The sequence below is a fragment of the Dreissena polymorpha genome, chromosome 12 (assembly GCF_020536995.1).
Source record: "Dreissena polymorpha isolate Duluth1 chromosome 12, UMN_Dpol_1.0, whole genome shotgun sequence".
NCBI classification, from domain to species: Eukaryota; Metazoa; Mollusca; class Bivalvia; order Myida; family Dreissenidae; genus Dreissena; species Dreissena polymorpha.
In genome coordinates, this window is record NC_068366.1 from 52,324,473 (window position 1) to 52,342,713 (window position 18,241).

Sequence of the window (18,241 nt, forward strand, 5' to 3'; positions counted from 1 at the left end):
CCCTTGACATATTGCTTTCATATTTTGCATACTTGTTTACCAAAATCACCCCAACCTATAAACAAGAGCATACAACTCTATTATTTTGTCATAATTATTGCCCCTTTTATACTTAGATTATGCATATTATTGATAAATCTATGTTAAAGTTTGCGTACTACCCCAAATATTTCCTATATCCTTTGACATATTGCTTTTATATTTTGCATACTTGTTTACCAACATGACCCGAACCTATAAACAAGAGCAGACCACTGTATGAAGCATTTTTACATAATTATGGCCCCTTTTACACTTAGATAATTGAACATTTTGCTTAAATTGCCATAGCTTCTTTATTTATGATCACATTTTATTATTACTTTGACAAAACAACACTTACCTGAATACCAAAATGGATTCCACCCAAACAATACCCCACGCCCCTACCCAGAATCCCCCCAACCTCCCTTATAAATTACCCCACCCCACATTATAACTCCCTCTCACCCCCCCCCCCCCTACAACCCCCCCCTCCCCCCCCCCCCCCCCCCCCCCCCCCCCCCCCCCCCCCCCCCCCCCCCGGAAATATTTTTTTTTGTAAACATCATCTAATAAATTACCACACCCCACATTATACCCTACTCTCACCCCCCCCCCTTCTACCCCCCCCCATGATGGCTTACGTTATTATGTCAAGCACTCAAATAGTCGAGTGCGCTGTCCTCTGACATCTCTTGTTTATACTTAGAAAATTGAAAGTTTTGGTTAAGTTTTGTGTTTAGGTCCATTTTATTCCTTAAGTATCAAAGCTATTGCTTTCATACTTGCAACACTTACTAACTATCATATGGGGACTGTGCAGGTAAAGTTATGTAACTCTGACTGGCATTCTGACAGAATTATGTGCCCTTTTTATACTCAGAAAATTAAAAATTTGGTTAAGTTTTGTGTTTAGGTCCACTTTATTTCTAAAGTATCAAAGCTACTGCTTTCATACTTGCAACACTTACTTACTATCATAAGGGGACTATGCAGGCAAAGTAATGTAACTCTGACTGGCATTTTGACGGAATTATGGGCCCTTTATACTTAGAAAATTGAAAATTTGGTTAAGTTTTGTGTCCACTTTACCCCTAAAGCATCATAGATATTGCTTTCATACTTGGAACACTCGCAAACTAGCATAAGGGGACAGTAAAAGGACAAGTTGCATAACTCTGGTTGTCATTTTTACAGAATTATGGCCCTGTTTTGACTTAGTAACTTTGAATATATGGTTAAATTTTGTGTTTAGATCCACTTTACTTCTAAATTATCAAGGCTATTGCTTTCAAACTTCTAATTCTTTCATGCTATCATGAGGGTACTGTACCTGGCAAGTTGAATTTTACCTTGACCTTTGAATGACCTTGACTCTCAAGGTCAAATTATTAAATTTTGCTAAATTTGCCATAACTTCCTTATTTATGATTAGATTTGATTGATACTTTGACAAAACAACTCTTTCCTGACATACCACAATAGACTCCACCCAAACCATCCCCCAAGCCCCCCCCACCCCGACCCCCCCCCCAATTTTTTTTTCTTCTTAAAGATCATCTAATAAATGACTACCACACCCTAACACTATACCCCCCACACCCACTCCCCCCCCTAATTTTTTTTTTAAACATGGTTAAAAAACACAATTTTTTTTTTGTATTATTTTATTTTTGAAATACTGTCCAACCATCCCACCCAAGAATCCCCCAACCCCCCAAACAATTGCTTTTTTTTTCATTTTTGGAAGAAAATGTAATAAATGACCACACCCCCACACTTTACACCCCCTCCAGTCCACCCCTCCTTCCTTTGTGATTGAAATTGAGATAGGTCCCTTCACCTTTAAAAAGAAAAATAGATGAGAGGTAAGCACCCGCAAGGCGGTGCTCTTGTTTACTCTGCAATAACAGTATACTATTTGCTATATAACATTATATTGTGGTCTTCTTCTAAAAAACATTTGTTTCAACTTGCTGCATTGCGGGTTTTGGGGAGTGATATAACTTTTATTTGAAAGTTTTGTGGTGACAAGCTCTTGTAAATTGAGGGTTCATTTGATTATCAATATATTGTGTTCTATGATGTAATCACCACATATGTAAAATATTTATCAGGCATGAAATGTTGCATGTTAAATAAGTACAGCTTAAGTTGAGATACATTATGATTCAAAGCAGCAAAACGTCTTTATAACAACAAACTGCCATGGTTCTCCATTTTTCTTCAGGTGAAGTAGCCGACTACAAGGCAGGTCACTACGCGTCCAGCACTGGGCAAGACTCTGCCGTGGAGAGTGGAGTGAACAGTGCTGAGAACAGTGTAGATAATGGTTCAGAAATGTGCAATCTACCCCCCAGCTTTCACAGCTCGGCTGAGCGGCTGAATGCCAGGGGAAACTACCACGCCGGGGATCTGGAAATGGATATAAAGAACTTAGGGCTACACACCAGTCTTAGTCAGAGTGATCCAAATATTTATCAGAGTAGTTCTAGACAATTGGACGGTGTGTCTAAAGACGAAATCCTGCAAAGTTTACAGAATCGGGGATCGCGGTCGTCACTAGAGTGCGAGGGTTCGCGGTCGGCGGGAAGTCGGACCTCACGATCCACTAGCACCAGTGCTGAGTTCACTACAGAAAACATCAGCTCGTTTTGTGATCTTAATGGGGATTCCCTCGAGACAGGTCACGAGGTGTTAGACTCTGGCAAAGTTGCGGAAGCTTTAAATGTGCTTTCTACAAACCATGTTGATGACCTGAATAAGAAAATATCAGTGGAAATCGGCTGTGGAGAGCCTGCGAATTATACTGTGGTTGACTCGGATAGTTTACCTTCTGCAAGCCTGCCAGCGGCAGTTAACTCGTTGTCAGACGACGGTCGTGGTCATGTGTTAAAGACTGGGTCAGATTATATCGTTCCGAAGACTGAAAATTGGGACGAGCCGTGTTCTGGACCACCCGGGTGCTCGAGCCTCGGTTTGGATGCACTCAGTGATACTAGCACGCTGGTTGAGCCGGAGTCATCAAGGAAATTCTTTAAAGCTGTTTGGGTGTCTCCCGAAGACTCATTACATAGATGTTAGTGTTGTTTGAAAATTTGATGAAGAAATACTTTTAAAAATTAAAATTAGTAGTTGTGGCAATGATGATTATGTTAATTCCTAAGAAAATCATGTGCAGCATTGTTCTTTCAGCTCGTATAGGAGTCCAAAAACCATAACTTGCCACCAGGTTGTGCAATCTTGGAACAATTATTGACCCCAATTCCGATTCACAACTTTTTCTTGACCGAAAGTAAATATTTTTACTCTGGGACTTCACTGGCTTTGTTCTGGCCTTAAGGATTTTTGTGGAGACTTCTGTTTTGTTTGGCCTTGCAAGTTTGAACCTAAGCATTAATATTATATTGGCACCAACTGTCTTCAAATAAATTTTTAGATAAAAAGTCAAAATGACAAAAAAATATGTAGCCATTGTGCAATAGTTTAGACTAAATTGTTTTCTATCTACAGCTGTAGGATAGATAAGTGTAGTTAAGACAAATTCCAGAAATACAAAAAAAACACTGTATTGAAAGAAACACTATTTCTCTTTCGTATATTATTGTTCAGTAAGTGATTGTTGTAATAATGTAAAGTTTTGAACTGCTGTCTTTGTCTGCACGTCTGTAAGTCTGTTTTTATTGGGGATTTGTACATATTTGGGATATTTATTTGCAGCATTATCTGTGATGGTGGACAAACGTATAACACTTGGAGCTTTCAAAAAGGAGTTGGAAAAATATGTAGAAGTGCCAGCAAATAACTTCAAGGTTTGCTATGTATTTATGTGGTTATTGAGGTGAAAATAAGAGAGAAGATAATCATTAAACAAATAAATCAGCAATGTACTAGGTTATGTTTACTAAGACTTTGCAATCTTTTTGGGTTATGCAAGAATAAAGAATGACTCTTAAGGTAAAAAAATAATTTTCAAGGCTGAAGGTGCTTCATGATTGCACTAGGATTCTTGGAAAGTGTTTGTTTTAATATAAGATACACCACATTCAAATTTCAGCAACATTGCTCCATTTTTACACAAGTACTGAAAATCCGCATTAAAAAAGATTCGATTGCGGATTGTGACAACACTAACTTTAGAAGCTTTTATGCAATTAGTTTGCACATTTAAGGTAATGTCAGTAGGCATTAATAGAAGATAAAGTGGTTCAACTTAAGTAAAAGAAACACAAAATTTGGCCATGGTTGCCAAATCTTGTCCTTTAATACTTCTTGTAGATAGAATGGGTGAGTTTCCTCAGAAAATCTAATTGCTCACCTTAAATTGTAGTGGCTATTGGCTTGTGGGCTGCTGTTGAATTTCCATTGTGGTCATTTCTGTAATTATTTTAATTGATAATAAGCAGATATAATCTTTGCCTATTATGATTTTTTGTGTGCAGAAATACATATGTTGAGATTTTCACACAATACAATAAATGTATTTTCTCTTGCCAGGTTTATAGAGTGTATTCCAACAACCAAGAATTTGAGAGTATTCGGTTAGGGGAAACATTGTCCTTCCTAGAAGATGGGAAGGTTTGTTATGTATTACCATATAAATGTATTCACATTCATTGATACAAACACTGTCCATAGAAGACAGGAAGGTTTGTCTTGTATTCTTTTAATTTTCTATAAATTCACAGATAAACCTCTACAATTCTAGAAACTTAAGCAATATGAACGACATAATAATGAAAATGAAAAAATCATTAAAAACCTTGTAGCTTTCCTTTTAAATGTATTGTTAATAGAATGGATCTGTACATTGAGATTTCTTAACAGTTTGTTTAGCCAATCAGAGAGCTAGAAATTATATGAGCCCTGCTCTGGGAAAACGGGGCTTTATTTATTTGTGCAGTGTCTTCCAATATTAGCCCTTTGCATGCTGGGAAATTTGTAGTCTTCTAAAATGTCGTCTGCTGAATTTCTAAAATTAGCATTTTCTTCGATTTTTTTCAAAGAATACTATCAGAATAGCAAACAGTTTGGATCCAGATGAGACGCCAGGTTCTGTGGCGTCTCATCTGGATCCAAACTGTTTTCAAAATTCGGTTCCAGCACTGAAAGAGTTAGCCTGTGTACAGGCTAATAAGGGATGACAATTTTTTCTTATTTTTGATTTTTTTCATTTCACTAAAGTCAAGCCAAGAAAGTGTAGTGTTGGCGGAAAATGTTGTTCCAGATGAGCCTGTGCCAATTGCACAGGCTAATTTGGAACGACACTAATACGCACACGCATTAAGCCATATTTTCAACAGAGCATGGAACAAATTTCTTGTGTACTTTCAATTATGCTTGAGAGACTTTAATGTCAGGTGGTATGTTTGAACATTTTGAAGAATGTCATCGTTGTAAATGTAAATGATAATCGTTTTATTGACAGAAGTTGAATACGGAAATTTAGTTGCATATATACTTACTGTATTATTTACATAATAACACAATTAAACTGAATATCCACTGCTGATCATGGTTTTCATTTGATGGAATATTCAGTATGTATACAGACTCGTGCTTAAATAAATATATGAATATTAAAATATATGAGCTGCGCTTTAAGAAAACTATAATTAATGCATGTGCCAGTGTAGTCCGGGCAGGCTTATTGGAGACGACACTCCGCTTTTATGCAATGTCTTGTTTGAAGGAAGTGGCTTGTCTAAATGGTATGCAGTCTATGTGGAAAGTGTTCTCCCTGATAAGCCTGTGCATACAGCACTGCTTAAACCTTTCAGTCCGGGAACCGAATTTTGAAGGCCTTTGCAAACAGTTTGGATCCAGATGAGACGCCACAGAACGTGGCGTCTCATCAGGATCCAAACTGTTTGCTATTCTGATAGTATTCTTTGGAAAAAATCGAAGAATATGCTAATTTTAGAAGTTCAGCAGACGACATTTTAGCAGAAGACAAATTTCCCAGCATTCAAAGGGTTAATCTGGGACAAAGCTTTACGCACATGAATTAAGCCCCATTTTACCTGATCAAGCCTCATGTAAGCTATTTACTTTTCATGGCTTTTCCTAGCCCTAGCTTTCCCTTAACGTATTTATATCCATTACTGTACTAAATATATATGCTGCAGATAAACATCAAGCTTGGACGTGCCTTGAAGAATGGAGAGTACCGGGTTAAGGTGTTCCAACTGCTGGTCAACGAAACAGAGGTACATGTACATCATGGCTGATATAATGTTACAAAACTATCAGGCAATCAATGACTTTTAATGCATTTAGCAAAGCAAACTCAAAGCTATTTGTCTTTTTCGGTATAAATAGTGCCCAATTTCGAGGGATACAGTCCTGTTATATCGGCCCACTAAACATACATTTTGAAAAGAACTTGAATGAGGGAGTTTTGATTTTTGTATGTGCCAGCTAAAAGCATAATTGTATTTGTTGGCTTATAGCATTTGTGAATATTTAGTGTTGATTTATGATTTTTAGCTCACCTGAGCACAACGTGCTCATGTTGACCTTTTGTGGTCGCTTTTTGTCCGTTGTGCGCCGTAAACATTTGCCTTGTTAACTCTCTAGAGGCCACATTTATTGTCAAATCTTCATGAAATTTGGTCAGAAGATTGGTTTCAATGATATATTGGACGAGTTCGAAAATGGTTACGTTTGCTTGAAAAACATGGCTGCAAAGGGGCGGGGCATTTTTCCTTATACATGTATGGCTATATATAGCTATAGTAAAATCTTGTTAACACTCTAAAGGCCACATTTATTGTCTGATCTTCATGAAACTTGGTCAGAAGATTCATCCCAATAATATCTTAGACGAGTTTGAAAATGATGCCAGTTGGTTGAAAAACATGGCCGCCAGGGGGCGGGGCATTTTGCCTTATATGGCTATAGTAAAACCTTGTTAACACTCTAGAGGCCACATTTATTTTCCAATCTTCATGAAACTTGCTCAGATTATTTGTCCCAATGATATCTTGGATGAGTTCAGAAATGGTAACCTTTGCTTGAAAAACATGGCTTCCAAGAGGCAGGGCATTTTTTCTTATCTGGCTATATATGGCTATAGTAAAATCTTGTTAACACTCTAGAGGCCACATTTATTGTCCAATCTTAATAAAACTTGGTCAGAAGATTAATCCCAATAATATCTTGGACGAGTTTGAAAATAATGCTGGTTTGTTGAAAAACATGGCCGCCAGGGGGCGGGGCATTTTTCCTTATATGACTATAGTAAAACCTTGTTAACACTCTAGAGGCCACATTTATTGTCCAATCTTCATGAAATATGGTCAGAAGATTTGTCTAATTGATATCATGGATGAGTTAGAAAAATGGTTACATTTGCTTTAAAAACATGGCTGCCAAGGGGCGGGGCATTTTTCCTTGTATGGCTATATATGGCTATAGTAAAATCTCGTTAACACTCTAGAGGCCACATTTATAGTCCGATTTTCATGAAACTCGGTCAGAAGATTCATCCCAATAATATCTTGGACGAGTTCAAAAATGATGCAGGTTGGTTGAAAAACATGACCACCTTGGGGGCGGGGCATTTTTTCTTATATGGCTATAGTAAAACTTTGTTAACACTCTAGAGGTCACATTTATTTTCCGATCATCATGAAACTTGGTCAGAAGATTTGTCCCAATTATATCTTGGATGAGTTCGAAAATGGTTTTAATCGCCTTTAAAAATGTTTACCAGGGGCGGGGCATTTTTCCTTATATGGCTATATATGGCTTTAGTAAAACCTTGTTAACACTCTAGAGGCCACATTTATTGTCAAATCTTCATGAAATTTGGTCAGAAGATTGGTCTCAATGATATCTTGGATGTGTTTGAAAATAATTATGTTTGCTTAAAAAACATGGCTTCCAAGGGTCAGGGCATTTTTCCTTATATGGCTATAGTAAAATCTTGTTAACATTCTAGAGGCATTATTTACTGTCCGTTCTTCATGAAACTTGGTCAGAAGATTCATCCCGATAATATCTTGGAAGAGTTCAAAAATGATGCCGGTGGGTTAAAAAAAATATGGCTGTGAGGGGCGGGGCATTTTTCCTTTGATTTCAATAGTTAAACCTTGTTTACACTCTAGAGGCCACATTTATTTTCCGATTTTCATGAAACGTGGTCAGAAGATTTGTCGCAATAATATCTTGTTATCTCAGGTGAGCGACTTTGGGCCTTTCAGGCCCTCTTGTTAATGTATTTGTTCTTTTTTATGCTTAGTATGATGACATCAATTTGTTAAATTGTAATACAGGAATTAGGATATTTGTATGTGCTCATGTTGCATTATTCACCTGGTATTCCTTATTGTTGCCAGCCAGCCAAGTTTTTGATAGACACCATTTTTGCCCGCGGGATGACTGTCCTGGAATCCAAGAAGCTAATCATACCAGAGCTTAAGTCCCAACTGAACATGGATATTCCTTTGGAAAGGTGAGCTGATTTCTGTATTTTTGTATGCCCATGAAGGAGGGCATATAGTGATCAGACCGTCCGTGCGTCTGTCTGTCCGTCTGTCCTTCCGTCACACTTTGCGTTTAGGTTTTGCGTTTAGGTTTCAAAAAATGCTCATAACTTCTATGTCCCTTCACATAGCAACTTGATATTTGGCATGCATGTGTATCTCGTGCTGCTGCACATTTTGAGTGGTGAAAGGTCAAGATCATTCTTCAAGGTCAAAGGTAAAAAAACATGTATCAAAGCGGCGCAGTTGAAGGCATTGTGTTTCTGACAAACACATCTCTTGTTTACCACTGTTATGATGTTTATAGCTTTTATTGATTCACAATCGACATTGGTCTGTCTGTCTATCTGTCTGTAAATAATTGTTGATATAGAAACAGTTAATACTTGGCACTGATCAAGTTTAAACCTATTTCTTTTATGCTTTCTAGTGGTTTATAGAGAAATATCAATGAACTAAAAGTGATAATTCACTATTTTAAACAGTGAAACATAACAGTTAAATTTATCGATAATTTTCACTGTTTTACTGTAAAATGACATCATTTTTTTTTACAAAATGACGTCTTTATTTCAGCGAATTATCCAGTAATATGAATAATCGGTGGAAAAAGCATAAAATAAAAAGAAAATTGGTTGTATTCGGTGGAATATCGATTTTAATTCACTTGTCATCATAGAAAATATATATTTTCACTCGTGGCAGCGCACCGGTGAAAAGAGCAAATTTTCGGAACTCCTATTTCTATTTTTAGATTATCATAAATTAGTTTATATATATTTTCTATGATCATGAGTGAATTAAAATCGACATTCCACCAAATCCAACATATTTTCTTTTTATGCCCCCGAAGGAGGGCATATAGTGATCGGACCGTCCGTCTGTCCATCCATCCATCCGTCTGTCCTTCCGTCACTCTTTTCGTTTAGGTTTCTAAAAATTCTCATAACTTCCATGTCGCTTCAGATGTATCCTTCATATTTGGCATGCATGTGACAAGGCCTCTTCATACGCACACAAATTTGTACCTCTCTCGCGTTCACCTTGACTTAGGTTTCGAAAAATGCTCATAACTTCCATGTCCCTTGATATATAACCTTCATATTTGGTATGCATGTGTATATGGACAAGGCCTGACCCCTGTGATTTTGACTTTGAACTTAGGGTCCGCGTTTAGGTTTTGTAATCTGTGTTTAGGTTTCAAAAAATGCTCATAACATCTATGTCCCTTGAGATATAATCTTCATATTTGGTATGCATCTGTATATGGACAAGGCCTTTCCATACCCACAAAATTTTTGAAAAATGCTCATAACTTCCATGTCCCTTGAGATATAACCTTGATATTTGGTATGCATGTGTATATGGACAAGGCCTTTTCATGCGCACACAAATTTTGACCCCTGTGATTTTGACCTTGAACTTAGGGTCCGCGTTTAGGTTTTGAAAACTGCGTTTAGGTTTCGAAAAATGCTCATAACTTCTATGTCCCTTGTGATATAACCTTCATATTTGGTATGAATGTGTATATGAACAAGGCCTTTCCATACGCCACTTGTGAAAATATATTTTCTATGATCACTCGTGAAATAACAAACGATCTTACACTGACATGAACAAATATCCTCTATTTATTATACCCCCACAAATGAAGTTAAGGGGGGTATATAGGAGTGAACTTGTCGGTCGGTCTGTCGGTCCGTATTAAGTGTCCGCTCTCTAATTCAAGTAGTTTTCATCCGATCTTCATCAAACTTGGTCAAAATTTGTATCTACATGATGTCTAGGCCAAGTTCGAACATGGGCCTTGCTGTGTAAAAAACTAGGTCATAGGGTCACTTAGTGCGTTTTAAACATTCAGCATGTTGTCCGCTCTCTAATTCAAGTAGTTTGCATCCGATCTTCACCAAACTTGGTCAGAAGTTGTATCTAGATGATCTTAAGGCCAAATTCGAACATGGACCTTGCCAAGTCACAAACTAGGTCACAGGGTCACTTAGTGCGTTTTTTAACATTCAGCATGGTGTCCTCTCTCTTATTCAAGTAGTTTTCATCCAATCTTCACCAAACTTGGTCGGAAGTTTTATCTAGATGATCTGAAGGCCAAGTTCGAACATGGGGCATGCCAGATCAAAAACTAGGTCACAGGGTCAATTAGTAAGTTTTGCACATTGAGCATAGTGTCAGCTCTCTATTTCAAGTAGTTTAAATCCGATTTTCACCACACTTGGTCAGAAGTTGTTACGAAATGATGTGTAGGTCAAGTTCGAACATGGGCTATGCTGGGTCAAAAACTAGGTAACGGGGTCACTTAGTGTGTTTTAAACCTCACCATGTTGTCCGCTCTCTAATTCAAGTAGTTTTAATCCAATCATTACCAAAATTGGTCAGAAGTTGTATCTTGATAATGTCTACGGCAAGTTTGAATATGGGTCATGCCGGGTCAAAAACAAGGTCATGCGGTCACTTAGTGCGTTTTTTAACATTCAGCATTGTGTCCTCTTTCTAATTCAAGTAGTTTACATCCGATCTTCACCAAACTTGGTCAGAAGTTTTATGGAGATGATCTTAAGGCCAAGTTAGAACATGGGCCTTTCTGGGTCAAAAACTAGGTCAAGGGGTCACTTAGTGCGTTTTAAAAATTGAGCATGGTGTCCGCTGTTTTTTGTGAAGACAACATGCAAAATATTATGTGTCAATGCGGCATTTGGGGGTATTCGTCACGTCTGTGTCAAAGCTCTTGTTTTAGCTTGATTGCACTGACGGCGTAAGGCTTATTTAGACACACAAGTCTGGTTTCTGGTTAGAACTAGTACTTGAGTGTGTTTTAATGTCATAAATACTGACCTGTTATCTCATGCTTCTCCCTTCCAAGGGGAATTAACTCATACGGAATTTTAACCCGGAATCCGCCACCTCAATACCGTAATACAGGCCAGGTTAAACATAGTGCAATGCAACCTAGCCAAAAATCGGTAACCAACCTTCAATATTCTTTCCGGATCGACCAGGTGTATACGTGTCTTTTACGGCTCTGAATTGAAAATTGTTTTTCGATTTATTTCACTTGGTTGATTGGGGTTTTGAATAGATAAATTGTGTTATCTTTTTTTTCTCATTCGGATTGATTTGTGTGGATTTAATGGATTTTGTTTCATTTTCGAAGGGTGGGCCATGCTTGTTTTTATCGAACAATGGTTTATTTCTACCATGCTGCGTGTTTTCAGGCGCGAACGACCACGTGCAAAACTTGCTCTTCTAATACATTGCTAGAACGTGCAAAGCATGTTCTTCTAATGTGTTACGAGATCGTGCAAAGCGTGTTCTTCTATTGACAGATTGTTTATCATTTGCCATTGTGTGCGATAATTATTTTAACGTTCCGTATGACAATCTAATTGATCGTCATTTTATTTTTCATCTGTTTTGAATTAAACTTTTGTTTAATTTATGATCTATGGCAGTATTATAATAATTTTCATTATGGTCAAATAATGATTTTATGTGCCGTATGATAATCTGGTCTGTGACCAGTTTATGGTTGAATATGTTTTGCCCTTGTTTTTCATATATTCTACTACATGATGGGCGCAGAAACAAGAGTGGATAAATACCCGGTGACTTCGCAGACCATGGATGATAGTTGCAGCATCAGTCACCGAGTATCGGGCACGATGGCGACTGTACTATGCTAAGTCTCTTTGACAGTCGGTCAACATCAGACCATATGGCGACACCCGTCAGCCGGTCTTTGCCCGATGGCATTGGTCAAGGACATCGACCTATGCCGGACCATTTGGCATCCACCATACGGTCATTATCCGGTGACAACACTGGTCATGATATGACCGGTATGTCACCGGGGACGTTGATCACGGATCTTTGATCGACGTCTGACCGGCCAGTCCGGTCACCGGTCCGGTCATGATATGACTGGCCGGTCCGGTCATGATATGACCGTCCGGTCCGGTCACGGGTCCAGTCCGGTCACTGGTCTGGTCCGGTCATTGATCACCAGTCCGGTTACGTCAAAGGTCCGGTCATGTCACCGGTCCGGTCCGGTCACCGGTCAACAGTCATCAGTTAGGCCTGCAACCGATAACCAGTCACCGGTCAAGAAGAAGAACTCAGTCTTCATCATTGGATTATTCTCCTATTCGTCGTCGAATACATTGTCTTCATCAAGGAGTAGACATCGGACATGCTCTTCTTCATCGAGCAGTTCTCATCGTCGCGGCTCTCGTAAGCGATCACGTCGTCACTCACGAAGAAGGTATTCTAGAAGATCTTGGTCTCATCGCAGCCGATCCACATCTCAACAGCGCAGGCGATCCAGATCTCGACATCGCAGGAAACGAGGACGTCGTCAACCTTCACGTAGACATGATCGGACTTCATTGAGCACAACAGGATAGTTATCGAACATACCTCTCCTTCATTGAGCAGTTCTCGGCGTTGATACGCTCGTAAGCGATCACGTCAACGCTCACGGAGACAATATTGTAGGAGACAATATTTCCAGCGTAGCCGAACAATATTTCGGCATCGCAGTTATATGGATGTCGCCACTTCTCACGTAGGCGTTAATGAACCTACTGGTCATATTGACGTTCTCCATTTTATTCCTTTAGGAAAATCATGTCTCCATTCCACGTGTGATGGTTTTTCTTATGGCATCCACACATGTTGCAGTCACCGAGCCGTATTTGTAAACGAACACTAGTTCGTTTAACTTTCAGGCTTCGGGATACCTTCGGGATGCTTCGCAAATCGATGACTTCACGACCTGTATTATCCAGGATTTTAAAGGCGCCTGTTATTGGTTCAAGAAGAGGCTATATACTGTAGATAGGTCATAAACTTATAAGTGTTAAACACTGTCCTATTCTACCAATTTTCAAGTGTATTTGGAGTGGGAAAGTTTGGCTTGCCGTGATTTCCTTGCCCACCCATCCTTGACAAATGGTTCCGGTCACCAGTCGGTATTTACCGTCCGGTCACCGGTCTTTCTGCTGAGACGTCTTTTCTTACGTCCGTTTCAGCTTTATTTTTAAGTTAATTGTATTAATCTCGGGATTATTCAATGACACAGATTTCCATCTTTTTGTCATTATTTACTACTATTCAGTGGTGTCTAGACTAGAAGATTATTTTGGCAAGAATTTAGTTTATTCTACCGCAATCTTCCTTACATCTTATACAGATGTGAGCAGAGAAGGTTAGGGACGATCACATATAACAACGTATCTTGATTTTCTCAATTATGTGGTATCCTAATGAATATCACCTGCACATCTACATCTTGAAAAGCGAAAATTCTTTTTAGCTGTTTTTCATTTACAACACATTTTCACGATTTCTTTGTGATGGTTTCAACTATCACACATCGGTCGTGGTTTACTTACAGACATGGAGGTGATCATATTATCACTCCTTGTATCTGGAAATCAACTTATTCGTTTTTTGCAAGAACAACAAATTTTCTCTATCGTCTTACTCATACCAGGTCGTCTCAACGCCCTGTTGGACGTTTTGTCACGCAGTTCTTTTTGTCGCATTATTTTTCTGTAGGGTTCAAATAATGTAATTGCGCATGGGCGGCAGTGATTTTGCAATGGCGTACAAAAATTGATGCATAGTATATCGAAGAATGTTGTTTATCATCAAACGCTAGTAATGAGCGTTATGCGATCGTAGATCGCAGTATATACCGGTATGCTGAACAACGTCAATAATGCAGTTCACAGAAATCGATCCAGCAGGGTGTGCGATTGTTATACATTCGTCCACTTGACATAAACTGGAATATCTTGCCTTCTTGGTGAGTTTTTGGAATAACTGAGATTTCGCCATAATTTCATGCAATATACTTAATGAACTATGGGATTATATTATGGTTCCACGACCTTTTAAGTCTCCTGTACAATTATTTTCAGGAAACTTCTTCACAGGTCAAATATCATATCTCAGAGAGACATATTTTTACTGATCCAAACATGTGCCACTACATGTCTGGCCATTATTTAGTTATCTCTACAGAAGAACATTTTTATGTCCCCCACTATAGTAGTGGGGGACATATTGTTTTTGCCCTGTCTGTTTGTTGGTCTGTTGGTCTGTCTGTCTGTTTGCGCCAACTTTAACATTTTGCAATAACTTTTGCTATATTGAAGATAGCAACTTCATATTTGGCATGCATGTGTATCTCATGAAGCTGCACATTTTGAGTGGTGAAAGGTCAAGGTCAAGGTCATCCTTCAAGGTCAGAGGTCAAATATATGTGGCCAAAATCGCTCATTTTATGAATACTTTTGCAATATTGAAGATAGCAACTTGATATTTGGCATGCATGTGTATCTCATGGAGCTGCACATTTTGAGTGGTGAAAGGTCAAGGTCAAGGTCATCCTTCAAGGTCAGAGGTCAATTATATGTGACCAAAATCGCTCATTTTATGAATACTTTTGCAATATTGAAGATAGCAACTTGATATTTGGCATGCATGTGCATCTCATGGAGCTGCTCATTTTGAGTGGTGAAAGGTCAAGGTCAAGGTCATTCTTCAAGGTCAGAGGTCAAATATATGTGGCCCAAATCGCTTATTTTATGAATACTTTTGCAATATTGAAGATAGCAACTTGATATTTGGCATGCATGTGTATCTCATGGAGCTGCACATTTTGAGTGGTGAAAGGTCAAGGTCAAGGTCATCCTTCACAAGGTCAAGGTCATCCTACAATGTCGAACATCATATAGGGGGACATTGTGTTTCACAAACACATCTTGTTCTGTTAGAGTTTCAATCCTTGTTACTTGTGCAAGGATAATTCCATCAGAACTGTATAAAGGTTCTATGGAAATTCTTTTTTGACTGGGTATTCGAGAGCATAGTTATTACCTTAATCACTCTTCTAGATACATAGAGGTTTTTCTCATCTTTTTCTTGATGATAAGAAATTTGTTCTTTTCTTCATCAAAGGATAGAGATTATGCTTTCGTATACCTTGTTTTGTGTAAGTCATCGCAACTCTGTGCTGTCTTACCTATTTTGGAACTGATCCAAACTATGGAATGTCAACACTATGTTTTTCGTTCCTTTACCTTCTTAAGCGGTTTTGGCTTGTGTTACATGTTGGGATGCTTAATGAGCTTCCTATGAACCTTTTTCATCAGGCTTATTAACAGTTCCAAAATAATTTTAAGACGATTTTCCTTTTTATTATGGCTTTTACCATACGGAGAAGTGAAATTCATGCTTTTTCTGTTGAATACGACCAATTCCAGTTGGATCTAATGTCGTCTTCACTTTGTTGTGTCAGCCAGGATTCCTTGCTTAATATCAAGTCCTCTTTATGGCTTCTACCTTCAAGTTTCCAAGTTTTTCTTAAACTGGTAGTCATGAAGATGAGGATAAACTTCTATGGGCAATCGGGGCTTTGAAGTTCTATCTCAGCAGTGTTAGTCGGAAGTACATTTGAGGTTCTCAAAAGACACTCTTCATTTCCCTAAAAGGGGGGAAGATGTGTCTGCGGCTTCTATTTCTCGGGGTTAGACCTCGACTAAGGAAAGTTACTCTTATCTCTATCTAAGGATTCATTCCTTTTTAGGATCTGACCCCATGAATTAGGAGCTCTGTCTGTTTTGTAGGCATATATTAATCACCCCCCACTTTTTGGCGTGCTCTAAGCTGTTTTCTGGAGGAATCCGACCACCTTTGTCATCTTTTTATCTTCGTTTTCTGAAGTGCCAACAATACAATTTGTATATGTTTGGGCTTGTTGTGGTTTCACTAACGGTAGTGTCTTCTTTACGACATAGACATATTACTTTGTCCGAGAAGTCATAATTAATACCGTTTTAACAGAGATTACTTGATAACCCTTGTTTAGGGTTTTGCTATCATTAGCTGATAACCCTGTTTATGGGTTCTACTGTGTTAAGAAAATATATACGAACCTTCCCACCGCAGCTGCAAAATCAGCATGAGATAAAGGTCAGTATTTATGACATTAAAACAATTTTTTTTAAATAAAATTCATTTTAATTATTAAATACTTACCTGTTATCGGTAAGTCCCACCTCCCACCCCGCTATTCGATTAATATTTTTGTATATATATTGAAAGAATATTGAGGGTTGGTTACCGATTTTTGGCTAGGTTGCATTGCACTATGTTTAACCTGGCCTGTATTACGGTATTGAGGTGGCGGATTCCCGGTTAAAATTCCGGATGAGTTAATTCCCCTTGGAAGGGAGAAGCATGAGATAACAGGTAAGTATTTAATAATTAAAATGAATTTTATTTAAAAAAAATTGTTTTAAAGAATTTCTCAGATGCACCCAGAGTATGGATTTAACCTTAGACCTCTGATGGTTTGACAGATACCATAGTCACTACACCTACATTACCTCTGATATGATGTTCATCAATAATATACTGATAATATTAATCACAATTATTTGATTTGAAACTGGCTCTGGGAAAACAAGGCTTATTGCACATGCGTAAAGTGTCATCCCAGATTATTAGCTAGTGCTTTCCGCACAGGCTTATCAGGGACAACACTTTCTGCTTTAATGCTATTTTTTTTGTTTTAAGAAGTCTCTTCTTAGCAATTATCCAGTTCAGTCTGTAAGTGTTGTCCCTGATTAGCCTGTGCAGATTGCACAGGCAAATCTTGGACAACTCTTTATGCAAAGCATTAAACTCCATTTCCCTTTAGCCAGGCTGTTTTATATTTTGCAATCTGTCTTGTCTTTCCGCTTTCATCTTCAGTGATCTCTGTGTCAAATTTTCCTATTTCTGACTTTCCAGACTGCGACTACGTAAGAAGACTTGGAAGAATCCTGGCAGCATCTACACGGACACACAGGCCTATGAGGAGGAGATACCCATCTACCCGAACTGGGAAGTCTTCATGGAGGTCCTAGATTGTGAGTACACCCAATGGCTTCATTGAGACCATCTCCCACTCAGAGGCATGGTAAAAATGGCTTTGTGCAACCAGCTTAAAACCAGAACAGCCTGTGTCTGTGAGTAACCTGCAGTCTGTTTAGGTTTTATTCTGCTTGCTTCTCATCAGTGTATAAGGGTTGGAACTTAAGCCTTTAACACTTGTATCTTGTAAGAAAGCTCTTATATCTAATTTGATTTTCTTAGGGGCTACAAACCTGTCAAAGTGGGTATATGTGTGATGAAGAGTTGAGACCCTTGAATTGTGGAAATTACCAAAGGTATACTGTTAAACATCCGGCTTCTTTTGTTGAAAAGTGTGAAGAAAAAGTGAATGTAGATTAATATTTTCCATCAACTTTTTGTAGGGTTGAGTTTTAAGAACAAGCTTGTCTTGTTTAAGTTCAATTACTCGGGAGAAGAACATATATTGCTCTGACATTGTCTCGGTCCAAGGTTGCTAGCTTTGGGACTTGAGAAATCTACTGAATTATACTATTTTCTATTTGATTTTGAAAGCATGATTGCGTTTTTGAGCTGGTTTAGTGGAAGTGCAAAATACCCCACCAGCCCCAACTGCTGGCTAGTTATATGCAATAGACTTTAAACGGAGGTACAGTCTACTAGGTTCTTCAATATGGCCTTTAAAACAAGAGATGTCTCTGTGGTTTTACCTCCTGTATCTCACACTATCCCACATAGCCCAACTTACATGTCTAGTTGGGCTATGGCTGTATGGTAGAGACTAACCATCCACTAGATAAAATGTAACAAATGTA

General features: G+C 38.4%; 1 protein-coding gene across 5 annotated transcripts in view; it reads left to right on the plus strand.

Moving 5' to 3' along the window:
* Positions 1 to 18,241, plus strand: part of LOC127853148 (ubiquitin carboxyl-terminal hydrolase 47-like) — a 79,047-nt gene that overhangs the window by 48,943 nt on the left and 11,863 nt on the right. For all 5 annotated transcript variants that reach the window (XM_052387387.1, XM_052387390.1, XM_052387388.1 and 2 more), the window contains 6 exons: positions 2,252 to 3,100; positions 3,742 to 3,833; positions 4,519 to 4,599; positions 6,150 to 6,230; positions 8,364 to 8,479; positions 17,325 to 17,443. In XM_052387387.1, the coding sequence (XP_052243347.1) occupies positions 2,252 to 3,100; positions 3,742 to 3,833; positions 4,519 to 4,599; positions 6,150 to 6,230; positions 8,364 to 8,479; positions 17,325 to 17,443 (1,338 nt within the window). The remainder of the gene's footprint in view (positions 1 to 2,251; positions 3,101 to 3,741; positions 3,834 to 4,518; positions 4,600 to 6,149; positions 6,231 to 8,363; positions 8,480 to 17,324; positions 17,444 to 18,241) is intronic.